The following is a 23,908-nucleotide window of genomic DNA, read 5'->3' on the forward strand; positions in this document are numbered from 1 at the left end:
CACGCACCAGAAAAGAATCATGTCTGTCACAGTGGAAGGGTGGCACACGCAGCCACAAAGGTCACTACATTGACTGGACCTAGCGCATGGATCGTGAAAAAGCTCAGGGCAAAAAAAGTCCAGTGGCTGGCAGCTAGGCCATTTGCTTCAGAGAAGATGGAGCTGACTGTCCCCACCAAGATCAAGCAGTTTCAGGATAAAAAGGAAAAAAAGAAAACACAATGATATTGGAAGCGTAAGGAAGAGGAGAAAGAAAGAAATGGTCTGTTTCTTTTCTCAGCACCCACCCTACCAATAAAAAGGAATAAGAAGCATTCAATGTCTCTCTCCATGCCCACCTACAAGCTTTTTTTTCCTTACTAAGATATAACTATTGAAAAGATCTGCCTGTTTCCTCTACATTTTTAGCCTTCACAAACATTTCAGTTGTCACAATATGAAATAAAAATGAAGCTAGAGTCGCTTCACATGAGCGAGCTAATAATCCAAGCGTATACATAGCCAGGACTTGAAGTAAAGAAATGAATTTCTCATCTGTCACTTTCTGTTCAATATTAACTTTTTACCTCGTTTAAGGAAGGCAATGTACACCCATTGAAAGATGTCCTGACATTATGTTCTGAACATGCCAGTTAAAACACATACCAGCATCACTCTCATAATGCCTCCCAGCTCCAACCAACCTGTAGGCAGGCTGGTTGGTGATCCAGGGTACCTCATCCAACAGTTAACCTTCCATAACCTTCACTGTGGGCAGTGCCCTAATGTCTAACTGGAAATTTGTATTAAACGACCAAGGATCAAGCCTGTATCTCAAAACAATTCCACCCAATCCCCATCCATGTCCAGATAAAAACGGCAATACTAGCACAGTTTTAACATAAGCATGAAACTGAAATCTAAAATGTAAAGAGTAATTGAGAGAAGAGACCTCCTGGATCTCACACTAACCAACCACGTTCTCTTTGGCAACTTATTTAATCTGCCTGGATGGACCTCAGTTTCCTCTCTGTAAAATGAGTATAACTTGGCTCAAAAATGACATAGCTCCACTGAAGGAATCTTTTAGGTTCACTCACTCTTGTGCCTTATTAGGAAAACCATTCATCTATTAGAATTACCACCAAACATCAGTTGCATCTTTGTAAGAACGCTGGGTCCTTTCTCCATTTACCTGCCATACACCACACCATACCACCCGTGTATTGTTTCTCCCTTCTCCTGGGAAGCAGCCTAGTAAAATGCCAAGCACACACTGGAGTCAGAGTGACTAGACTGGAATCGCGGATTAATCGGATTTCTAGCTGAGGGGCGTTGAGCAAGTCACCACTTCAATGAACCTCAATTTCCATATTATCCTTCTGTTGTTTTTCCTTTTTTCAGATGTTTCCCCCACGCAGAGGAAATATGTTTTACAAAGCTGAGATCATACTTATATACAATGGTTGCTTTCACTTAACATTGTAATTTTTATTTTTTTGCTTTTTAATATTTTATAAATTTTCTGCAATGTGCATACTTACTTTTCTTAATAGCAAATATTCAAATTATTCAGTGAAAAATATGTAATTGTGATAGGAAGGGAAAATTCTGAACCAGAAAAAAAGTCCAGGGTGATGTCAATATGCTGTGTTGCCTGAAAAAAAATATTCAAATGGAGATAAACATGTGTGTGTGTGCGCGCGCATGTGTGTGTATATAATAACATAATAAGTGAAAGAAAAGGAACGCTTTTCTTTAGATACTAAAAGTGAATCACCCAAAACTGTGGTCATCCAATTAATGTCATTCACATGGGTTTTAAGATTTTTATCTTCTAAAAACTGTAGAAAAAGTAATGTAAAGGCAGACTTGTGTATCTTGCAAAGTACGTATTTATTTATCTTTTCCTTTTATGACCAAAGCACCTTTTTGTTGTACATGTAACACACCATTTAGATAAAGTAATGCAAACCTCTGGGGGAAAGTTCTGAGCTAAATTAGGGCACCTGGGGACAGGCCATATGTTACCAAGCTTTCTGCACACCTGAACCCCAATATCTAATGACCCAAGGATGCTCATTTATAAAATTAAATAGTCTGCCTTTTAGGAGAAGAGAATCAAGCACTGCAGAACATTCTCCACCATATTCATTTGAAGACAATACAAGGAGAGCTATAGAGCTAAAGAAGATTTAAAATAAATGAGCAACTATAACACAAAAGATGCTGTAATTCATGCCCTGAATGACTATTACTAACATACAATTTTATCTCATCAATCTTACCTCTTCTTTACCTATAATGTTTTTAATTAATGCAATTTCCATTAAAATTGAAAAATAATCATTACTCTTATTCATTTTTATCTGTTGTAGAATATTATCTACCTAGCCCCTTCTTTGTTAAACATTTCTTTATCACTGTCTGAGTTTTTCTTTTAGCTAAAATACCTAAAAAATAAATGTGATATGAAGAAATATACAATCGTAGAACTAGGACTATATTTTCGGAACCAAAAATCAGGATGCGTGATCTGAAATCAAGAGCTGTTCAAAAAAATTCAGACTGCATGTGATTGTACCAATATCCATCTTCAACTCACTTCTAATAGTTAGTAATAGATACGTTAGAAGAGTGGTTCTCAATCATTTTTATCATCAAACCCACTTGCAGGATATGACACACTGTCAAAAAATAACCTGTGCTAATAAGCTAACTGCAGCAGCAATATTCTTTAGGTGTGTGATTTGGGGTAGGGGGAAGAAACCTGCACCAAAATCTTCATTCAGGGAGCATTTAGAAAACTTCCACCCTCCACGCCATCACTGTTTTATAGAGCGGGTGCAATTCCCTATTTTGAAAATCGTTTAAAATAGAACAAATAATGCTCTGAGGTAACTAAGTTATGGCCATAGCCCAGCCTTAAGGCAAGGAACAGACTAGAGGAAGATACTTCATTTTGTTTCCACCAAGACATATGTCATGGGTGATCATTTCATACTTGGTACATCACCATGGGTAAACTCTGGAATATGCCAAATTCCTGGTACTCTAACTGCAACTCAGCCCCTTTCTTTCCCACTCAAGAAAATATATCAAAACACAATTGAGAGACTGACATCAATCTGCTCTATTTTTTTTTAAAGGAAATGATTTGCATACTTCAATATTTCAGCTGATGGAACACAGAGTTGTAACAATGTGTTTGACGCAGGCTAGGCTACACTGAATATGAAGATACGTTCTAGACATCACACTTTATAGACATCTCACATGAGGGTATCCATAGATTGAGAAAACACAATCAACAGATTGAAAAACACATGGAATTGATGACTCCAAGAGCCTTCCACGTTCTCGGTCCAATTCCAAGTCCCTTTCAATACTTAAAAGTCTGATTTGCCAGGCTGGAAAAAACTATCAGTGGAAAGTCAAATAAGTACTCTACCTGATACAATTTACGCTGAGTATACAATTACATGTTGAAGCAGTTTTTTTCTACTTTATTTTAACTGTATGACCATGAAAGCCTTAAAAAAGTTTTCCCCCACACATTCATTAGCATGCATACAAGATTTAATACTATGGAATTTAGAATTTAGAGTAGCTATTTAAAAGACACAAGAAAAAACTATTAACCTCATTATTAAAAATTAAGCATATAATGTTGCAGTGCAGACAGTGAAACACCGTAGTAAAGAGTACTGTCATACTTTCAGATCACAAAAAAATACATATTTTTAAGAAAATCCCCAGGCTCATATGCTGGGAAGGAAGGAAGGAAGGAAGGGAGGGAGGGAGGGGCAGAGGAAGGGAGGGAGGAAGGGAAGAGGAGACAGAGAGAGGGAAGAGGAGAGAGGGGGGCAGGGAGAGGAAAAGAGGAGGAGAGAGGGAAAGAAAGGGAGAGAGGAAGGAAGGAGGGAGGAAAAGAAAGAAGGGAGGAAGGCAGAAAAAAGTAAAAGAGAAAATAAAATTTAGAAACTAAATAAAGAATTGAAGAATAAGCAGAACCAACTTTATATATTGAAAATAAGATAGATTCAGAAGGAAAAAGTGAGTATTCCTTCAATTACTGTCTTTACATGGGAAGAGCTCCTTCAGGAAGCCTGACATTGATGCATTCTGGAGAAATCAAGCTTGCAAAATTAAGAGCATTTTGCTGGTTCCAATTTTTGGTAACTGTGCCTTTTGTAAATTTTATGACACAGAGAATAAAAAGAGTTAAGTGTGTTTTGAACTATAAAAAAAATTTAATAAATGTATCCCTCAGAGAAGGATCATTTAGAAAGGAATGTCTGTCACAATGCCCTAAAGGTCAGCACACTCCAGATCAAGTGGAGACCACGATTCCAGTCCTCAGAGAAGCCTCACCCCCCAACTTAGCTGATTTCAATTATCATTATGGCTCCATGAAAAACGGGCCATCTCAAACACAACCAAGCAATTTAAGGATTTGAGGATTATGAATCAGTGGCTCAATTTCAGTCAGAAGGAAAATGGGTATAATGTGCTGCCTATAGCTGGATTCATTTTGTACCTGTTGAAGAAAATCCTAAGTACTTGGGTTATATAGAGAGACTTCCTAAGCCAAAGGTCAGCTTTCTGCAAATGAATTCAAACATGCAAATGAAAGCACTGCCTGGAAGGGAACACCAGCCACCTTACAGGAGAGACTTCCTACACTCTAATGGGCCTACTTGTCAGGATATGCACTACCCACTAGAGAGACAGGACGTTACTCAATGTTCTCAACTTCTGTAACATTCTGTCTTTGGGGAATGAAGAATATAAATGTGACTAATTCTCCCAAATGTCATACATTTTGCATTTTGTGACATGTACCTCCTCTCTGAATCTTTACAGCACTACCCAGACATTCTAGCCACTGTCTGGGACTAGATATAATTATGGTAATTATGTCTACCATAATTAGGGAGAGGGTAAATGTGATCAAACGTGTATAGAAAGGAAAAACTGAAGCATAGAAAGTTTTAAGAATCAGAAAATTTCAACTAAATTTCCAAAGAGAGAATTAAGGAGGAAGTGAGGTTCTTTCTCAGCCATCCAAAATGTTGAATTTTAAATATAAAGACTTACCAGATTACTGGCATGATCAGAGAACAGTCTGTTAATTTCTAGACCTCTTTCATGCGATAGGTTCATATCATCCAGGGTTGGCAAACATCACCATGGTAAGAATAAAATAGAATATAAAGTAATGTAAAATCTTACTATAAAGAGAAAGTGAGATTGAATTTGTGCCCAGGCCCAACGCTGCAAGATGATAGGAGCTGGTCAACCTGCGAATGCCAGCGCGATGAAATCTTGTGAGACTGACTAGATTGAGAGTCAGGTTCTGAGCATATCCAGAGACTAACATAAAACAGACATCAATACAGCTGTCCCTCAGTATCAGCATGGATGCTCAAGACCCTTATATAAAATGGCATAGTATTTGCACATAACCTACACACATTTTTCCGTATACTTTATATTTTTTATACATCTTTATTGGAGTATAATTGCTTCACAATGCTGTGCTAGTTTCTGTTGTACAACAAAGTGAATCAGCCATATACATACATATATCCCCATATCTTCTCCCTCTTAAGCCTCCCACCCACCCTCCCTAGCCCACCCCTCTGAGTCGTCGCAAAGCACCAAGCTGATCTCCCTGTGCTACACTGCTGCTTCCCACTAGCTATCTATTTTACATTTGGTAGTGTATATATGTCAATGCTACTCTCACTTACCCCCCAGCTTCCCCCTCCTTCCCCTTTAAATCATCTCTAGATTACTTATAATACCTAATACAATGTAAATGATATGTAAATAGTTGTAAATACAATGTAAATATTATGTAAATAGTTGCAAATACAAAGTAAATGCTATATAAATAGTTGCCACCATGCAACAAATTCAAGTTTTGCTTTTTGGAACTTTCTGGAATTTTTTTTCCAAATATTTTCAATCTAAGTTTGGTTGAATCCATGGACACAAAAGCCACCGATAGGGAGGGCTAACTGTAAATACCTGATGTACAAATCTCTGATTAGAAAAGGATAATGACAAGAAAGATGTTTTGGGAAGGCTGGAGTGGAGGACTGAGAGATGGAACAGTAAGACCAATTAAAAGGTTATTGGAAGACGGGAATAAAGACACAGACCTACTAGAGAATGGACTTGAGGATATGGGGAGGGGGTGGGGTGAGATGTGACAAGGTAAGAAAGTGTCATGGACATATATACACTACCAAATGTAAAATAGATAGCTAGTGGGAAGCAGCCACATAGCACAGGGAGATCAGCTCGGGGCTTTGTGACCACCTAGAGGGGTGGGATGGGGAGGGTGGGAGGGAGGGAGATGCAAGAGGGAAGAGATATGGGAACATATTGTATGTGTATAACTGATTCACTTTGTTATAAAGCAGAAGCTAACACACCATTGTAAGGCAATTATACTTCAATAAAGATGTTTAAAAAAATAAATAAATAAATAAATTTAAAAAAAAAAAAAAAAAGGTTATTGGGATAAAACAGGTAAAAGCGATAAAGTCCTGAACTGAAGTGGTGGCAGCTGGAATGATGACAAAGGTATTAAAATAAGAGATGACTGTTTGATAAGGGTGGAAAGGTAGGCGAGAGATGAGAGATGGATGACGAAAGGCCTTGAAAGCCAAGCTAGGAATTTAGACTTGACCCTGCAGCTGACAGGGAGTTGTTTTTTTTTGTTTTTTTAAAATTTTTATTGGAGTATAATTGCTTTACAATGTTGTGTTAGTTTCTGCTGTACAACAAAGTGAATCAGCTATACGTATACATATATCCCCTCCTTTTTGGATTTCCTTCCCATTTAGGTCACCACACAGTAGAGCATTGAGTAGAGTTCCCTGACAGGGAGCTTTTAAAGTATTACGCAGGAGAATAGCACGATTTGTATTTCAGTTCCGTCATTCTGTTGGAATAGGAGGCAAGCTGTAGGCAGGAACGCCAGTTAGAACACTACTGCAGTCCAGACAAGAGAGGCTGAATGTGCACTTCAGCAGTGGGAATGGGCATGACGGAGGGAACAAGAACTAAGCCAAAGCTTGGATGTGGGGCTTGGAGGAACATTTAGGATGGTGTCAGGTTTTTGCCTTGAAAAATCATGTGGTTGTGAAAGCCAATCACTGAGATAGGAGAGAGAAAAGGTGCATGTTTAGCGAATACAGGAATTAGTAATACAGATGACCCTTGAACAACTCAGTGGTTAGGGATGCCAACCCTCCGTGCAGTCAAAAATTTGAGTATAACTTTACAGCTGGCCCTCTGTATCCACAGTTATGCATCCACAGATCCAACCAACTGCATTTGTTGAAAAATAATCCACGTATGAGCCAACCTGCATAGTTCAAACCCATGTTGTTCAAGGGTCAACTGTATTTTTTATTTATTTGTTTGTTTATTTATTTATTTTTGGTTGCACAGGGTCTTCGTTGCTGCACGCGGGCGTTCTCTAGTTGTGGCAAGCAGGGGCCACTCTTCGCTGCGGTGCGCAGGCTTCTCATTGCAGTGGCTTCTCTTGTTGCAGAGCATGGGCTCTAGGCACGCAGGCTTCAGCAGTTGTGGCACACGGGCTCGGTAGTTGTGGCTTGTGGGCTCTAGAGCGCAGGCTCAGTAGTTGCACCCCACGGGCTCTGGAGTGCAGGCTCAGTAGTTGTGGCACACGGGCTTAGTTGGCCGCGGCATGAGGGATCTTCCTGGACCAGGGCTCAAACCTGTGTCCCCTGCATTGGCAGGCGGACTCTTCACTGTGCCACCAGGAAAGTCCCAAGGGTCAACTGTTTTTTGTATGCACTGAAATCAAGGTGACTATAAGATATAGAGGCAGAAACATCTAATGGGCAGCTAGATATCTAGGTTTGGAGTTCAGAAAAGAAAGGTGAGTCATCCACACTGACATGAGTATAATAACAGAGCAACCAAAACCAAGGGACAGACAAACTACTAAGGAGAGCGTGAAAAAATGATCACAGAGCACAGGGGTTTCCATTACGATGGAAGAGACGGGGAAGACTTAACCATGCTCAGAGCCTCGGCTGAAATACCTGTAAAGGGCAAGAGACAGGAAACGTAGATAAGAAAGGAAAGAATCAATTACACAAGCTTCTGGAGTGGAAAGGAGGGAAAGGAATCAAGAGGATAGGAGGAGGAACCAGACCAGCAGAGGAAAAAAGACACATCCTCCTCTCAGGGAAAAAAAAGAAGTATGATTAGAGCAAATAAGGTATATATGTAGGCAAGGGGCTGATGTGTAATATTATTAAGTGTTCTAAGAAGGTGAAGGCTGTTATCAGTTGAATTGTATCTACCAAATATTCCTATGTTTAAGTCTTAAGTTACCCCGGTACCTCTGAATGTGATCTTATTTGGAAACAGGATCATTGCAGATACAATTAGTTAAATAAAGATGAGGTCATACTGGAGTAGGGTAAGCCCCTAATTCAATATGATTGATGTCCTTATAAAAAGGGGAAATTTGGATACACAGACACTCACTGAATGAAGATGATGTGAAAACACATGGAGAAGATAGCCATCTACAAGCTAAGGGAAGAGGCCTGAAATAGATCCTTCCCTCATAGCCCTCAGAAGGAACCAAACCTGCCAACACTTTGATTTCGGACTTCTGGCCTACAGAATTGAGAGACAATAAATGTCTGTTGTTTAAGCCACCTAGTCTGTGGTATTTTTCTATGGCAACTCTAGCAAATTAATAGAGAGGAAAAGTCATCTAGTAAAGGAAGGAGGGGTGGAGGAGGGTGGCTAGAATGTTTGAGGGAGGTGGAAATGTTTCAGCAGGAAACAGCCCAGCCACACAGTGCAAGACTGTGCACAGTTGCCTCGGGTTCCAGCAAAGGCTGGAAATGATAAATTTATTTGCAGAGTGATTTCCTCAAGCAGCTTTTGGCAGCCACTGGGTAAAAAAGGAAAAGATGCCAGGTCAAAATCAAGAGCTGGCAGAGTAGATTACAAGCAAAGTACAAAGGGGTAAGGCCATTGAGGATACTGTCAAGGGAGTGATATACCATGAGTGAACAGAAAAGGAAACAAAGGAGGGAGGATGGGTTGTGGGACGGAAGAATGGGACAGGGCAGGCAGAGGAGGGGTCCTCTGGAAACTGGAAGCCAGCAAAGAAGAGATAGACGGAGTATAACAGGAGCAAGAGGGCTAAGGAATGACTGTTACTGAGATTTAATATTTTAGATGAGGAAGTCAGGGAAGTCTGAAGCTGGAACACTGTATACAACAAATACATTATTCACAAGACACTGAGGCCTCCAGTGATGAAGACAGTTACGGTGAGAAAAGACTGCAACAGATTCCACCACCCTCAAAAATGGAAAAGAATGACCAGGAATATCCCCAAATCATATTTGTACCTAACCCTTAGACTCTGGTTCTCATAATAATCACTGCCGTATTTACCATCTTGGGTATTAGAGTTATCTCTTTATACAAAATAACAAAGAGGGACATGGACTAGAAACTGAGCTCAATGTACATTGCCCCCATCTGTCTCCCAATCTGGGTTGGCTGAATCCATGGATGTGGAACCCCAGATATAGAGGGACGACTGTAAAGTTCTGCGTGGATTTTTGACTGTGTGGGGGGGTCAGTGCCCCTCACCTTCACATTGTTCAAGGGTCAACTTTATGCAGAGACTAAACAACATGCTACTGAACAACCAATGGATCAATGAGAAAAGCAAAAGTGAAATAAAAAAATACATTGAGACAAACAAAAAAGAAAATACAACATATCAAAACTTATGTGATGCAGAAAAGGCAGTTATAAAAGAAAAGGTGGGGAGGGGGAAGGGTAAGCTGGGATGAAGTGAGAGAGTGGCATGGACTTATATATACTACTAAATGTAAAATAGATAGCTAGTCGGAAGCAGCCTCATAGCTCAGGGAGATCAGCTTGGTGCTTTGTGACCACCTAGAGGGGTGGGATAGGGACGGTGGGAGGGAGGGAGACGCAAGAGGGAAGAGATATGGGGATATATATATATGTATAGCTGATTCACTTTGTTATAAAGCAGAAACTAACACACCATTGTAAAGCAATTATACTCCAATAAAGATGTTAAAAAAAAACAAGGCAAGGATGGCCCTTTTCACCACTCTTATTCAACACAGTACTGAAAGTCCTAACCAGAGCAATTAGGCAAGAAAAAGAAATAAAAAGCATTAATTGGAAAATAAGTAAAGCTGTCACTATTTGCAGATGACATAATGCTAGATATGGAAAACTCTAAAGACTCCACCAAAAAACTGTTAGAAGTAATAAATGAATTCAGTAATGTTGCAGGATACAAAATCAATGTCCAGAAATCTGTTGTTTCTATATACAAATAATGAACTATCAGAAAGAGAAATTAAGAAAACAATCCCATTTACAATTGCATCAAAAATTAAAAATACTGAGGAATAAATTTAACTAAGGAGGTGAAAAGACCTGTACACTGATAACTATAAGACACTGATGAAAGAAATAAATGGAAAGATATTCTATGCTCATGATTGGAAGAATTAATATTGTTAAAATGTCCATATCACCCAAAGCAATCAATGGACTCAAATTCCATTGGCATTTCTCACAGAAATAGTATGAACAATTCTAAAATTTTTATGGAACCACAAAAGACCCTGAATAGCCAAAGTAATCTTGAGAAAGAAGAACAAAACTGGAGGTATCATGCCCCCTGATCTCAAACTACATTACAAAGCTATAGTAATCAAAACAGTATGGCAGAAAAAGAGACACATAGATCAACGGGACAGAACAGAGAGCCCAGAAATCAACCCACACATATATGGTCAATTAATGTACATCAAAGGAGCCAAGAATATACAGTGAGGAAAGGACAGTCTCTTCAATAAATAGTGTTGGGAAAACTGGGCAACTACATGGAAAAGAATGAAACTGGACCCTGATCTTATACCATACATAAAAACTAACTCAAACTGATTAAAGACTTAATATAAGACCTGAAACCATAAAACTTCTAGATGAAAACATAGGCAGTAAGTTCCTTGACATTAGTCTTTACAGTAATTTTTGGATTTGACACCAAAAGGAATAAAAGCAAATAAAAACAAGTGGGACTACATCAAGCTAAATAGCTTCTGCACAGCAAAGGAAAACATCAACAAGGCAATTGGATTGTTGAATTTACCAGCAAAGGAAACCATCAACAAGGCAACTGGATTGTTGAAAGGAATGAAAAGGCAATCCACTGAATGAGAGAAAATATTTGCAAATCGTGTATCCAAAAGGGATCAATATCCAAAATATATGAAGACCTTATACAACTTAATGGCAAAAATCAATCCTATTAAAAAATGTGCAGAGAATCTGAATAAACACTTTTCTAAAGAAGACATACCGATGACCAACAGATGTAATGCAGGGCGCTGTGACTATAGTTAATAATACTGTTCTGCATATTTGAAAGCTGCTAAGAGAGTAGATCTTAAAAGTGCTCATCACAAGAAAAAAAATGCTGTAACTATGTATAGTGACAGACGTGAACTAGACTTATTGTGGTGATCATTTTGCAGTATATACAAATATCGAATCATTACTGAAACTAATATAATGTATTATACTTTAATAAAGAAAGAAGGAAGGTAAGGAGGGTGAGAGAGAGGGAGGGAGGGAAGGAAAAGGAAAAGTAAATAAATAGTTCTTTCAAACAGGTCCATATTTCTTTTTCTCCTCTGTTCAAAGTCAAACATTTACATACACCTAGAGAAATCCTCTACATGAGTCAGGAAATAGCAACTACACTCCCTCTCCAGGCACTCTGGAGAAAGCCACTCCTTGAGATAAGGAGCCCTCCAGCTCATAAATACTGAGTAAGGAGTTGCCACACCTCCATGCATATCTAAGAAGCTGACCCAGCCTCCAGATTCCAAGACTCAAATCTTAACTGGATTCCAATGGACTGTAAGGTCCTTCAACTCCCACAGGAAAAGTGGAAGACCATGAAACGAATTCAAGAAAACATCTACCATTATAATGTGAAGATGATCACAGAAGAACTCAGTGACTTCCTGTTCATATAATCACAGATCTAGTACTCATTTCTGATCTTGGTAAAATTGTAATTTTATGTTGATTGTTTTGTATGCTGCATTTAAAGACAGAAAGCAACTTGAAGATCATAGTTTTACTGATTGGTTTTACAAATGAGAAAACTAAGTCTTGGGTAAAGTAAATGACCTGCACAAATAGCTAGGAAGTGGCAAATGAGAATCCACATTGGCTGACCCTGGGATGAACACTCTCTTTTCCTTTGCAACAGATATTCACTCATATTCAATAGATATTTATTGAATGTTAACCATGTGCAAGACATGGAGGGACTACAAAGCAGAACGCAGGCAGTCATTCTCTCAAGGAATCTAAAAAATGGTGTGCTTTAGACAATATTTTTACAGTTTTAATATGCAAATCATCACATGAAGTCTTACATGGAATTTTAGGGGAATATCTGAAAGTAATTCTCCTCATAGATCTAATACTTAATTTTGAACTTAATCTTTGCATCCTCCTTTCAGCCCTTCAACTACAGAAGGCAGATGTCATGGTAAGAGCATCAATGATGATGGTGATGACAAAGACAAGGACAATGACAAGACCAAATATAAGACATTTACTATGTGCCAGTGACTATTCTGGTACCTCTATACACTTAGCTTGTCTAATCCTCCCAATAACCTTAGAAGGGAGGTACTATTGCACCTCTGTTTTATAAAAAGCCTGGGGAAAGGAAGTCGATTGCCCTTGAGAGGGTGGTTGAGTTGGGGTTTACACTCAAGCATGTCTTTACTAAGACTGTCTCCCAGGCTCCTGGCCCTGGGTCTTCCCTGATTAACTGAAAATTACCTGTCTCCCCGCCCCCGGACCTCAGTGCCCTCACCTTTGAAATGCTGAGATCGGCCACATGATTTCCAGTGTCCCTTCCAGATGGAACATTCTGTGATTTACTGACTTAAGGTATCTAACCAATCTCTTTCCTTTAGCAGAGGAAGGAAAACACTTTATAAAAGCTAAGGATAATTTGGCCCCAAATTACAAAATCCAGGCCTTCAGCTTTGCAGAAGTTTGGGGGTAAGGGAGGGCAGGTAGTTACGGGTTTGACTCATACATTCTTAACTTCCATCTAGGTTCCAGCCTCAGGTGTTTTTGAAAGTTGATGCCACAGCCGCGTGGCAGAATAACATACAATCGTTAATGGTGGTGTTTAAACAAGACAAAAGGTTTTTAAAATTCCTAATAATGATTAGGAGTCATCTGTAAAAACATGCAAAAATATATTATAGGTTAAAAGAAAAAAGTAGGATATAATACATGGGCTATAGTTTGGGGGGGTTGTTTTTGTTTGTTTTTTACATGAGGAAAGAGGCAAGAAGGACATTCAACAGTGGTTGTAATTGGATAACAGGATTTGGGAGTTTTTTCCTTTTCCTTTTCCTTATTTTATTTAATGTAAACTTAAATTACCTCCATAATTAGAGGGGAGATTTTCCTTATGAAGAGAGAAAAGGTGCCCAATATTCTCACATTGATTTCTTCTGAGAAGAAAGAAAATACTCTCCTGAAAACATCTCAGTAACACTGCAGAAATTCCAGAAATACAGGTTTAGAGGGGAACATCATTATTACCCACTACTGATGGGAAAGAAAAGACTCCTTTATTGCTTCAGGTCTAGAATCACTACGTTTCACAGGATGTTTCAGGAATGCTGGCAGGGGAAGTTGCTCTGGAGTCCAGGGACACACAGCTTTGTAGAGCTGGACCCGGGGGAAAAAAGAACAGATGCAGCAGACAAAGCAGCAGACCATGAGAGCCAAATGTCGTGGGCCCCGTCCAGAAATCCCGGTCTGGAACAGGTTCCCCCTGAGTGCTCTTGCCCTGCACCACAGCCAGCCACACGGCCAAGGGGACTTTCCATGAGCACAAATGTCCTTTCCTCTCTGAAGCACTGCAGCAGAGGCAGGACAGGTAGCGTATTTCATGGCATCTGCAACTGCTAAAACAAATCAAACCACAACCAAACTAATCTATGCTTTCATCAGGCTGCAGGATAAGCACATTGTGTAGATACATCTGTGTTCATACATAAACACTCAATATACATACATATACATATATATATATATATATACACACACACGTGGCCCAGTTTACAACACAGATCAGTGACTGTGGCTTTGGATGGCGACAATCAAACACTTCACTCTACAGCACTCTTGAGAACATTCTGTAAACACATTATTTCTCTGGTGATTCCCACTGATACTACCAAAAACTCAGGAAAAGAGTACAATTGAAAAATCACATTCAGAATGTTATTAATTACATAGGAACGCTCTGCCTTTCTTGAACAGGCTTTTTTGCTACTTTGTGGCAAGTAGATAAAGACAGATCTGATATACAAAGAATAGGAAAACTGGAACAGGAAAAGTCAGCTCCTCCTTTGGGAGTCTGACAGACAATATGTGGCGTCAACATCGCATCATACCCTAGTTCAGAGGAGGGCTGCAAGGGAGCCGTGGAGCCCAACTTGCCAGCAGCTCCAGACATGCCCTGAGTACACACATCACACTGGGCTTCACCAGCACTACCAACATCAGGAAAGCAGCAAAACAAAGGCCTGTGGGTGCCTTTTGTTTATTAATTTCAAAAGACACATTTCTGTTGATTGATACCAAAATTCAATTTGAACGGTTATTTAAAACTGGGAAATAACATAATGTAACTAAATAAAGTGATGCCATGGCTTGTTTTTTGTTTTAAGGCATTTTTTTGTTTGTTTGTCTCTAAGTGCAAAGTTGGCACCTACTGACTTTACCTGGCCGTAATTAAATACTTCTAACATTAGATAAAGAAATTTAACCTACCTCATCAAAGGTGGTGTCGTCTTTCTTCAAAGCTATAAAATAAAAGGGGAAAGGAAACAGTTATTGTGAAACATCTCAAAGAGACTAAGTATCTAAGTTCTAAAAAACAGAACAAAAACCCAAAGCAGTATGGTGTTTTCATTTCAAAAAGTAAAATCGTACCCCAACCTGAATAACAATGTTATGATACAAATGTGAAAACTGCAAATGAGGGAGAGAATTGCACAGCACGCATCTTTGTGAGACACTTTCGTAAATATATAAATGGAACTATCCCCCCAGCTGTGGAAAGGAAGTATGCATATCTTTCCTCTATTTCTTCTTTAGTAGGAAAATGTTTTAATGAAAGTATTAAAGAATCAAAAAGTAATCTTAAAAAAATTTCCCCTTAAACTTCTGGTGTTTGCTGGTCTATCATTATGCATGGTGGCTGGACCTCCCAAACCAGTTGTCAGGAAGACATCCACTCTGCACAGTGCCCAGAATGAGATTTTCATACTGAGAGAAGTTTAAGTTCGATGATGAAAGATCAAGCGTGTAAAATAAGCACTGCAGAAACATAATTCAAACAGTTTCAACATGATAACTTTTCTAACAAAGTATCACCAAAGGAAACAATACATGTGGAATATTTTATAGGTACTAGCAAATACTTAAAATTTATTTTAAATATTCATGACTTCAGAATTGAAATTTTATTACTCTAAAGAGAAAGAAGTATTTCATACATGTAGTTGGCAAACACCTAGTTCCTTAAACTCTACAATTATTTAGAATGTTTCAGATTAAGGAGAATGCACAAAGGAGTGAATTTAGCTGAAAACACAGGTTGGAGAAATGTTTCAGAGGTACAGAATTGTGCATAAATGCTTACTGGTCTATACTGGATAGTTCTATTCAGAATAGAAGTGCTTGGGTAGCTCTTACTTGGAAAGCTATGTTCTGACCAAAGCAATGGAAAACAAATTGTTTTGGCAGTTAAGCTCTGAGAGAAGTTCTGTGCCTAAACTGAAGCCATCACGTCAAAGCTTATATTATACTGTCTAGCAATCTTGCAAAGGTTCTTTTCTGTGTGTCATACTATAAATTTGTCTTTTTAAAACATCAAGAAGTCTGTGGTTGTGGTGATGAGTTAAGGCAGAAAAGGGTAGGTCAAGGGAGATAAAATGTTTCTCAAAGTCTAATTCTTAGTCTTCCCCTTTTGCCTAAGAAACTGATCTTGTAATAGTTTTCTCTGCTTCCTTTATTAGAGAACCATTTCTTCCGAATGGAAAATAAAAAGACAGACCTTTGTCCCAGTTTCAAATGGTTTATCTTGCATTCAATTACTTACCCATATTACATAATGTATTTGACTTAATTTATATTAAATCTAAAATAACCTACTTTGGGGAATTCCCTGGTGGTCCAGTGTTTAGGACTCCACGCTTTCACTGCCAAGGGCGCAGGTTCAATCCCTGATGGAGGAACTAAGATCCCGCAAACTGCTTGGCGTGGCCAAATAAATAAATTAAATAAAATACCCTACTTGTATAGAAAGGTAGAAGATCCTAGGTGATTCTTAATGGTGACATTTTTAATTCACAATATAAAACTTTTAATCCAGAAGACTTTCTTTAAATATCAGTCAACAATGTTACTAGACTATACCCCTCACTCTCTCAACCCAAGGCGTGTCCTTTAATTAACATACTTGACTAGTGATTCCTTTATAAAATATTAGTGACCTACGTAAATATAAACAAGTTGTTCCATCTAAAAAAAAAACAATTTTTTGGAATAAGAAATGATTAGCTCATTGATTTCAAATACAAAGTGAATTATTGTACAGCCTCATATCTCACTCATTTAACAAACATTAAGGTAAAACACATTACGTTGTTGCCATGCAAAGTGCAGAGCTACAGCAGCAAGTTTATCATTCACAGCACAGACGTTTAAATATATCTTCTTTACTTGGGACATGATAAAAGTTCTAGAGATTTAGCCATGGGTTTTCCTAAGCAAAGCAACCAGTAAGAACTACAGTTGATACCTTCTCTCAGGGAATTGCAAACAAGGAACGAAGACCCTCAAGTTGAGAGACGACGAGAGTAGAGACTAGAATGTCTTTAACACCCAGACTGCACTATTTCCCTCTTGCCACCTAAGCCCTGCCAATTCCTCCAACATTCTGGATAAAGGGGTGGGATCTGTGGGTAGAAAGGAAAGGAGGAAATAGAAGGGTCGTTGCAGGTGTATCTCCTAAGATATAAAGAGCAGGAAGCCAGATTATCTCCCCTGTACACTATTCTCAAGCCCAGGACACCAGAGGGGAGAATATTTTAAGACCAAGAAGGCTACCCTTTCATTGAACCCTTCATTGCTAAATTGACACCTTGCATAGTTTCTTTTAAATAGTGTATCCTTTCCCTGAACAGCAGTCAGTGGTAACAAAAAAGACCAATTAAAGATGTCTTTGCCAAATATTTATCAGGTCATTGATGAATAAACTCTGACCTAGACAAGCACACAACATCTCGTTATTGATTACATTCTCTGATTGTCATTAATCATTCATGTAAATACAAACCCACAATTGTCTTCAAGGATATCATGGAATAACAAGCATATTACATTTTTCTGGGTTAACAAAGGGGCATATATTAAGCCATCTAAGATAATCAGATATTCTATTCAGTCCTCTGCTCAGACGTTGCTCCCTCCAGAAGTCTTTCCATGATCTCACCAAGACTAAAATGGTATCCCCTCCTATGTTCTTCAACAGCAAATTATGCTAATCTTCATGGTAGAATTTGTCCATGCTCATTCATTGGCCTGTCTTCTCTTAAAGTCCTTGAGGACAGGAACCAGTGACAATGGTCATTGAATCTGAATGCCAGCACAATATCTAGCACATAGGAGGTACTCGATAATTACTGGCAGAATTAATGAGTTGCACTTCAATGGCAAAAGGATAGCATCTTACCCTTTGAGATACACTAAAGTTTTGGCATATGAAAACCATGTACTATTCTCTCTTATGAAAGAATCATAAATTCCATTTCACAGTTTTCAAATTAAAATCTTTTGAAACTACATTGGGAGAGGATATGGTACAATAGTTAAATTTTGCCTCTGAACTTTTAACCTTACATTTTTCTTTTTGACAGAATGGATTTATCAGGTGACAGCTGGACTCTAAAATTACACTCCTACAGAACAAGGTAACAAATCCCCAAATTCAGTGTAACCACAGCCTCTTCTTTTTATTCAGTTATCTCACAAACTGCATCTTTCAAAGAAATGGTATACGTAGGGTTCATCTCGTATATCACAGAGTATAAACTTCCTTTCTCTAGAAGATCATCCAACTAAGTGTGAAGAAATGCATTCAAATGAATATGAAGAAATGTCAGTTCCACCTTAATCTTACACGGGATATTACAGAAAGCCTTTCTCCTTCTAGGCAATCATTCAAAAATAAAAAAGAAACAAGGAAAGAAAAGAGGAAATGAATTTTAATATAAATTTTTTAAACAATTAAGTTCCCATTTGTCTTTGTTTATGCTAACTTAAACTTTTTTTTAAAAAAAGCGTGAGACAACTATAGTAATTCCTAATAAGTGAAAACATTGACACTATTTAGCAGAAAACCATAAATACTCACTCCTGAAATCAATGGATGACTTTGAAATTCAATTACACCCATCTTATAAAAGAACCATAGCTGTGTTATAGTCACTCCCTGGCAGGTGTAGTAAATTAGAGTGCTATGGCTTGAAAGCCAATGTGTTTTATTAGACCTTTTATAATATAGTAATCTCAGATCAGCTGTATTTGAGGTGGGCAGTGACAAAGTTGGCCTGATCTTTCATGTGTGAGTAAATTAAACATTAGCATTGTCGCTTTTATATAGTTAGAATTATTATTATTAATCTTTTATAATAATGAATTATTAATGAATATCACAGACTTTCAAAAATTGTCCTCATTTTCTATAGATGATCACTAATTTTTCATGGCTAAACAATGATACTGTATATATTACCATATAACAAACTACACTTCTGAATCATACTAAAAAAGCAAAATAAAATCAGTATGTTTATTTCAAAAGCTGGAGTAGATTGGTTAAAGGGAATGAATATACTGAGATGTTGGATTACTCAGCAGGAATAAACCATTCACTCTTTGATCTCCTCATGAAGTACCAACGAAGAAATGAGGAAGACAGGAGATAAACAGAGAAATCAGAAGGAATAATAACAGCCTCCAGTATTGATCTTCACCATGTGACAGATATTGCACTAGATATTTTATGTATTTTATCTGATCTAATCTTCACAACAACCTTAAGGAAACTGACAGATAAGGACTCTAGGATCTAAGGAAATTCTGCTAGCTGTTGCCCAAGGCACACAGCAGGCAAGGAAAACGGGATTCGAACCCAGATCAGCCTAACTCCAAAACCCATCCTGCTTTCAGGTTAGCTACACTGTAAAGTCAGTGGCCACTTCTCTTACTTCTCTTGCTTTCCACCTAGAAGATCCATACGTCAGCATGTTGTACTCACCAATAATGATAATAACACATTATGAACATCTATTGAGTCTTTATTCCATACAACACAGGACATCATATGCATTATTTCACTAAGTGCCAATAACAAAACTGACTTGAAAAACTGAAGCTCAGAAGGTGAGGGACCTGTCCAAGGTCACTCCACCGCAAGCGGCAACACCAGAAGTCCTAGTCCATCCGACACACTGCCCACACCTTTAAATCTACGCACTACGTAATCCCACAGTAAAGCCTCAATTCAACAGCCTCCAGCACCTTAAAAATCCTCAAATAATCAGATTGATTTCATGCTTTTTGATTTTACAAATAAAACTTCAAAAAATACAAAGATAACAAAGACTTATTTTCTGTAATGCTACTCTAATGAATGTCTTGAGCTTGTTATACAATCATAATCACTTAAAACCTCTTTATCTCCTTTTACAGTATTCCGGAATGAGATCTGCTATTCGAATCATGACCCTCCATCAATACAAGACATAATCAGTTATGATCACTTCACTGTACTGTTTCTGAAGGGAGGAAGTAAAATCTACTAGAACTTAGAAGACATTTTAACAAGAGTTGTAATCAGAAGGAGTTTCACATCACTAAATCTCTGTAAGCTAGAAAATCCAATTAACTATAATACCCCATTTGCCAGCATTGTAGTTAATCTAAATTTTACTGATTGTTGATCAAAACCTTGAAATTACCTAAACATAAGGAATTTTTATATTAATGTCCTTGGTTTCTTACTGAGATTCAATTGCAATGAATTATTTAACACAAAACTGGAAGAGTTCCAACAGAGTCATTAGCATTAGTAAATATACAGTTAATGCCTTATAGAACAGGGCTTAATGGACTCCAGAACCCGCCTCTGTGATAGTTTGGGTCAGGGGCTGAAACATCCTCCTTAATAAAGCACAGCGACTCAACACCTTGCTTTCTCACACTCTTCTTGGCTTCAAACTTCATTTGAATGCAGGGGCTCTTCATACACATCCCTAACTCCTAAGAGTAAAATTGCAAATATCCCATACACAAAATAAATAAAACCAGGGCTAAATATTGGTTTCACACCATAACTTTATAGTCATCTTGGGAAAGATTATGTATACCAATACTGAATTTTCAGTTAAAAGACAACAAAGAAAAGTAGGCTAAACATTTTTTTGACTTGAGGAAAGTTTGCATATTTCACGATGCACTTAATACAATGATTTTTAAATGAATGGATGGAAGGACAAGGACAATACTCATATGCACTCCAGGGTTTTATTTTAAGGAATTAAGCACCTTATGCTTAATTTCCATTAACACCTTCATTAACATGGATGACATGTTAAACAAGTGAAACAAAGGCTAGAGGCTTCTTAGGGACTCTGAGGGGTTATTTTGTACGATTTTCTTGCTGAAAGCAGTTACCTGTGTAAATGAAAGTTAAGATGTTAGAGAAGATAGCTACCGTCTTAAGGTTAAAAGGGGTTTTTATGGCCAACCCTAGAAATCTAACCACCCATTCCACGTGACACTGTTGTCACCTTGTTATAGTCCGTGACATGGATTTATTCTTAAATGTCCTAAACATTTCTCGGTCGGTTATCTGTCGGTCAATTGGTTGGCTGAGTTAAAGACAATAGCCTTGGTCTAGTAAATGGAAGAACTTTGGGAGACTTATTTCTAAATGTTCAGACAAGTTCACGGCGCGAATTTCTCTGCCGCAATGGAAAGATTCAGAGGACTCGAGACTGACTGAACGCCCAAATCTCGCTTTCGAGGACCCGAAGTACCGAACAAAAGGTCCCAAGGTATCTGTCCCACTTCTCTTTAGGTTGGATGTGTTAAACAATACCAAGGTACAAACTCAACATTTCACCAATTTCCAAAGCTAAATGATTGACTGAACACCCAATACCAAAGCCTGCGTGCAAAAAAATAGGTGACCCAGGCGGCCGCGCCGCCTGTCCCCGGCGGGCGCGAAAGCAGGAGCGCTAGTGGCGAGGAGAGGGAACCCAAATTGTAGGCTTAAGATCATGCACAAATGAACCCTCAGGTCCTGAGGGAAAGAGGTGTCTCTCCTTTTTGTCGTCGCCCTCCCGCAGGTCCCGGGCACTGTTCCCTCCACCCTCCGCGCGCAGCGCCCCCCACGCCAGTCCCGGGTGGCCGCTGCACCGCTAGTGCCAGAAGCGCGGGGCCGAGGGCGCGGGCATGGGGGCGCCGGGCCGGGTGCCCGGGACAGCACGCCACTCACCAATGCGGCTGAAACTATCCGACAAAGTTCTCCGCAACTTCTTCATCTTGCCAATCTTCTCGGGCGGCTGCGGCTCAATGAGGTCGCACATCTGGGCGACACGGGGCTCGACCAACTTCCCCAAACTGGTCCACAGCGAGCGCAGACAACGGCGAGGACGCGCGGCGCGGCGAAGGCGGCGCCGCCTCCTCCTCCTCCTCCTCCTCCTCAACCTCCTCCTCCACCTCCTCCTCCTCCTCCGGCCGCGAGGCGACGCGCAGGGCTGGGGAGGCGAGCGGTGAGAGGCAGGCTGCACTCCGGCCTGGGCCGCGGCTGGACGAGCGGGGGCGTTCTACGTGGTGCCGGGGGCGGCCGCGATCGCCGCCGCTGTGGTGGCCTTGCGCCGCGCCGCCGCCGCCGCCGCCCGGCTCATTTTCCCTCCTTTGTAACCGAGAGAAGCGCGGCCGGCGGCCGGCTGTGGGGGTGGCGCGGGCGAAGGCGGGGCGGGGGCGGGGCGGGGACGAGGTGCGAGAGCCTGGGGTCGCCGAGGGCGCGGGGCGCGGGCGGGAAGAGTTTCGGGCGCTCGGGAGAAAGAGCCGCGGCGCGGAACCGCCAGCCGCCCCGCCCTCAACCCCCTCCCGCCGCCGCCGCCGCCGCCGCCGCCCCGCCTCCCCTTCGGCCAAGGACCCCGGGCGCGGGACCCCGGAGCGACCTCGGCCCCCCGCTCGGAGCCCGAGTCCTCTGCCACCCTCCCTGGCCCGCTCGCGACCCCGCGCTGCTCCCTCGGCTGCCAGCCCAGCCCGCGCGCTCGAGGACCCGGGCCCGCGGAGGGCCGCGAACGGCCAAGGCTGGGAGCGGGCCGCCACTGGGAACCCGGTTCTCGCTCTGTGGGGAGGCCCCGAAAGGAAAGGGGCTGAGCCTAGATCGTTCATCGTAGTGGTTTTCTCCCTGCCGCGATCGCGTGTGAAAAGAGCTTGGAATTGGGGATGGGGGGTTGGCCGAGACCGCTGCCTCTGGGTCAGGGGAGTGGAAAGGCCTCGGGGGTGCGCTCAGGTTTGACGGTGACTTTTTGTTTTTCTTCAGTTTTGCCAAGGAAACTGAAGCGAAAGAACTAAAGGGAAAGATGGGCCCGTTTCTTAGGAGAGTCAAGTGCAAAAGCAGAAGCGTCCACTGTAACTCCCCAAGGCAGGGCTAGTGCTCTGTTTCCTTCATCCCTCTGTCACACTGAGTGACGGACGGTAATGTAGCTGACTTCTGAAATGAATACCCAGTTCTATAGTAAATAGGAAACAGAAGGCGTTAGTCTATTTACCATTTTTAGAATATATTTCTAAACTGGAAGACTCAGAGGCGTAAACATTCTGACCTCCTCGTCCCCTACCTCAAAAAAGCAACTATAAAAAGGGGGGCGGGAGGAGGCTTTATAAAATCCCAGAACCTACAGTTCGGGCAGCAAACACACATCGTCTTCATTCTGCTAAAACACGATGTAGCAAGCCTCCAAAAGTCAGTCTCCCAGGGGAGAGAGAAGGAAGATGGGGGAAAGCTTGAATGTGTTGATTTGGGGCCAGCAAACTCCTTATGAATAGAAATGTAGTAATCTTGAGTCATCTGGCTGTGTAAGTAAAAAGAGCTTGTGAGCGTGTGACAATGTTGTTTGGTTTAAAGGAAGTTTTGGGGAGTTTATGTTTTATTAATAGATTTTTATCTGAAAACAAAAACTAGCCCCCTGCCTTCCTTAAATTGTGAGGTAGAACACTTTGATTTGTTTTGCTCTGCACTGAGCACATTATAGGGACTTGATAAATTGCAGCTGATTAAAGCCAGGAAGTCAAGCCAAGTGGGGGCAGAGGAGGGTGGGGAATTCCTCAAGAAAGTCCGTATGACTTAAAATGGATGTTGAGTCCTGGGGACTATAGCTAGATATCACTGACAGCACCAAGCGTGGCCTCAGAAAGGAAAAAGTTTGACTTTCACCACTTGCTCAGGTTAGTTAGGGAGAAAGGTATCAGCAGCTTTGAATGAAAAGACAAAAGCAACCAATCAAAATCCTGATGGGTTCTACCTATCCGTCCACAAAGATGAAGAAGTAGTCATTAACTGAATGAACTTTGACAACTATACATCTGTGGCTGTCCTATTAATCATATTATTCACTCTGATAATGGCTGTCTCATATATACGTGTGTGTAT

At 40.3% G+C, this 23,908-nt stretch overlaps 1 protein-coding gene across 3 annotated transcripts in view; it reads right to left on the reverse strand.

Annotated features, from left to right (window-relative positions):
- The window catches only part of CDK14 (cyclin dependent kinase 14), a 567,195-nt gene extending 545,256 nt beyond the window's left edge, over positions 1-21,939 (reverse strand). For 2 of the 3 annotated variants that reach the window (XR_011074670.1, XM_068549142.1), the window contains exons 1-2: positions 21,737-21,939; positions 14,938-14,969 (exon numbers count right to left, since the gene is read on the reverse strand). Coding sequence is in view for 1 of the 3 variants with exons in the window: in XM_068549142.1 (XP_068405243.1) it covers positions 14,938-14,969; positions 21,737-21,827 (123 nt within the window). In the remaining 2 variants the exon portion in view is untranslated. Of the gene's footprint in view, positions 1-14,937; positions 14,970-21,736 lie in introns of those variants that run through there. The other variant, XM_068549143.1, reaches the window with a different exon arrangement.
- Between the last annotated feature and the right edge of the window lie 1,969 nt (positions 21,940-23,908).

This window comes from Eschrichtius robustus, chromosome 8 (assembly GCF_028021215.1).
Source record: "Eschrichtius robustus isolate mEscRob2 chromosome 8, mEscRob2.pri, whole genome shotgun sequence".
Lineage (NCBI taxonomy): Eukaryota > Metazoa > Chordata > Mammalia > Artiodactyla > Eschrichtiidae > Eschrichtius > Eschrichtius robustus.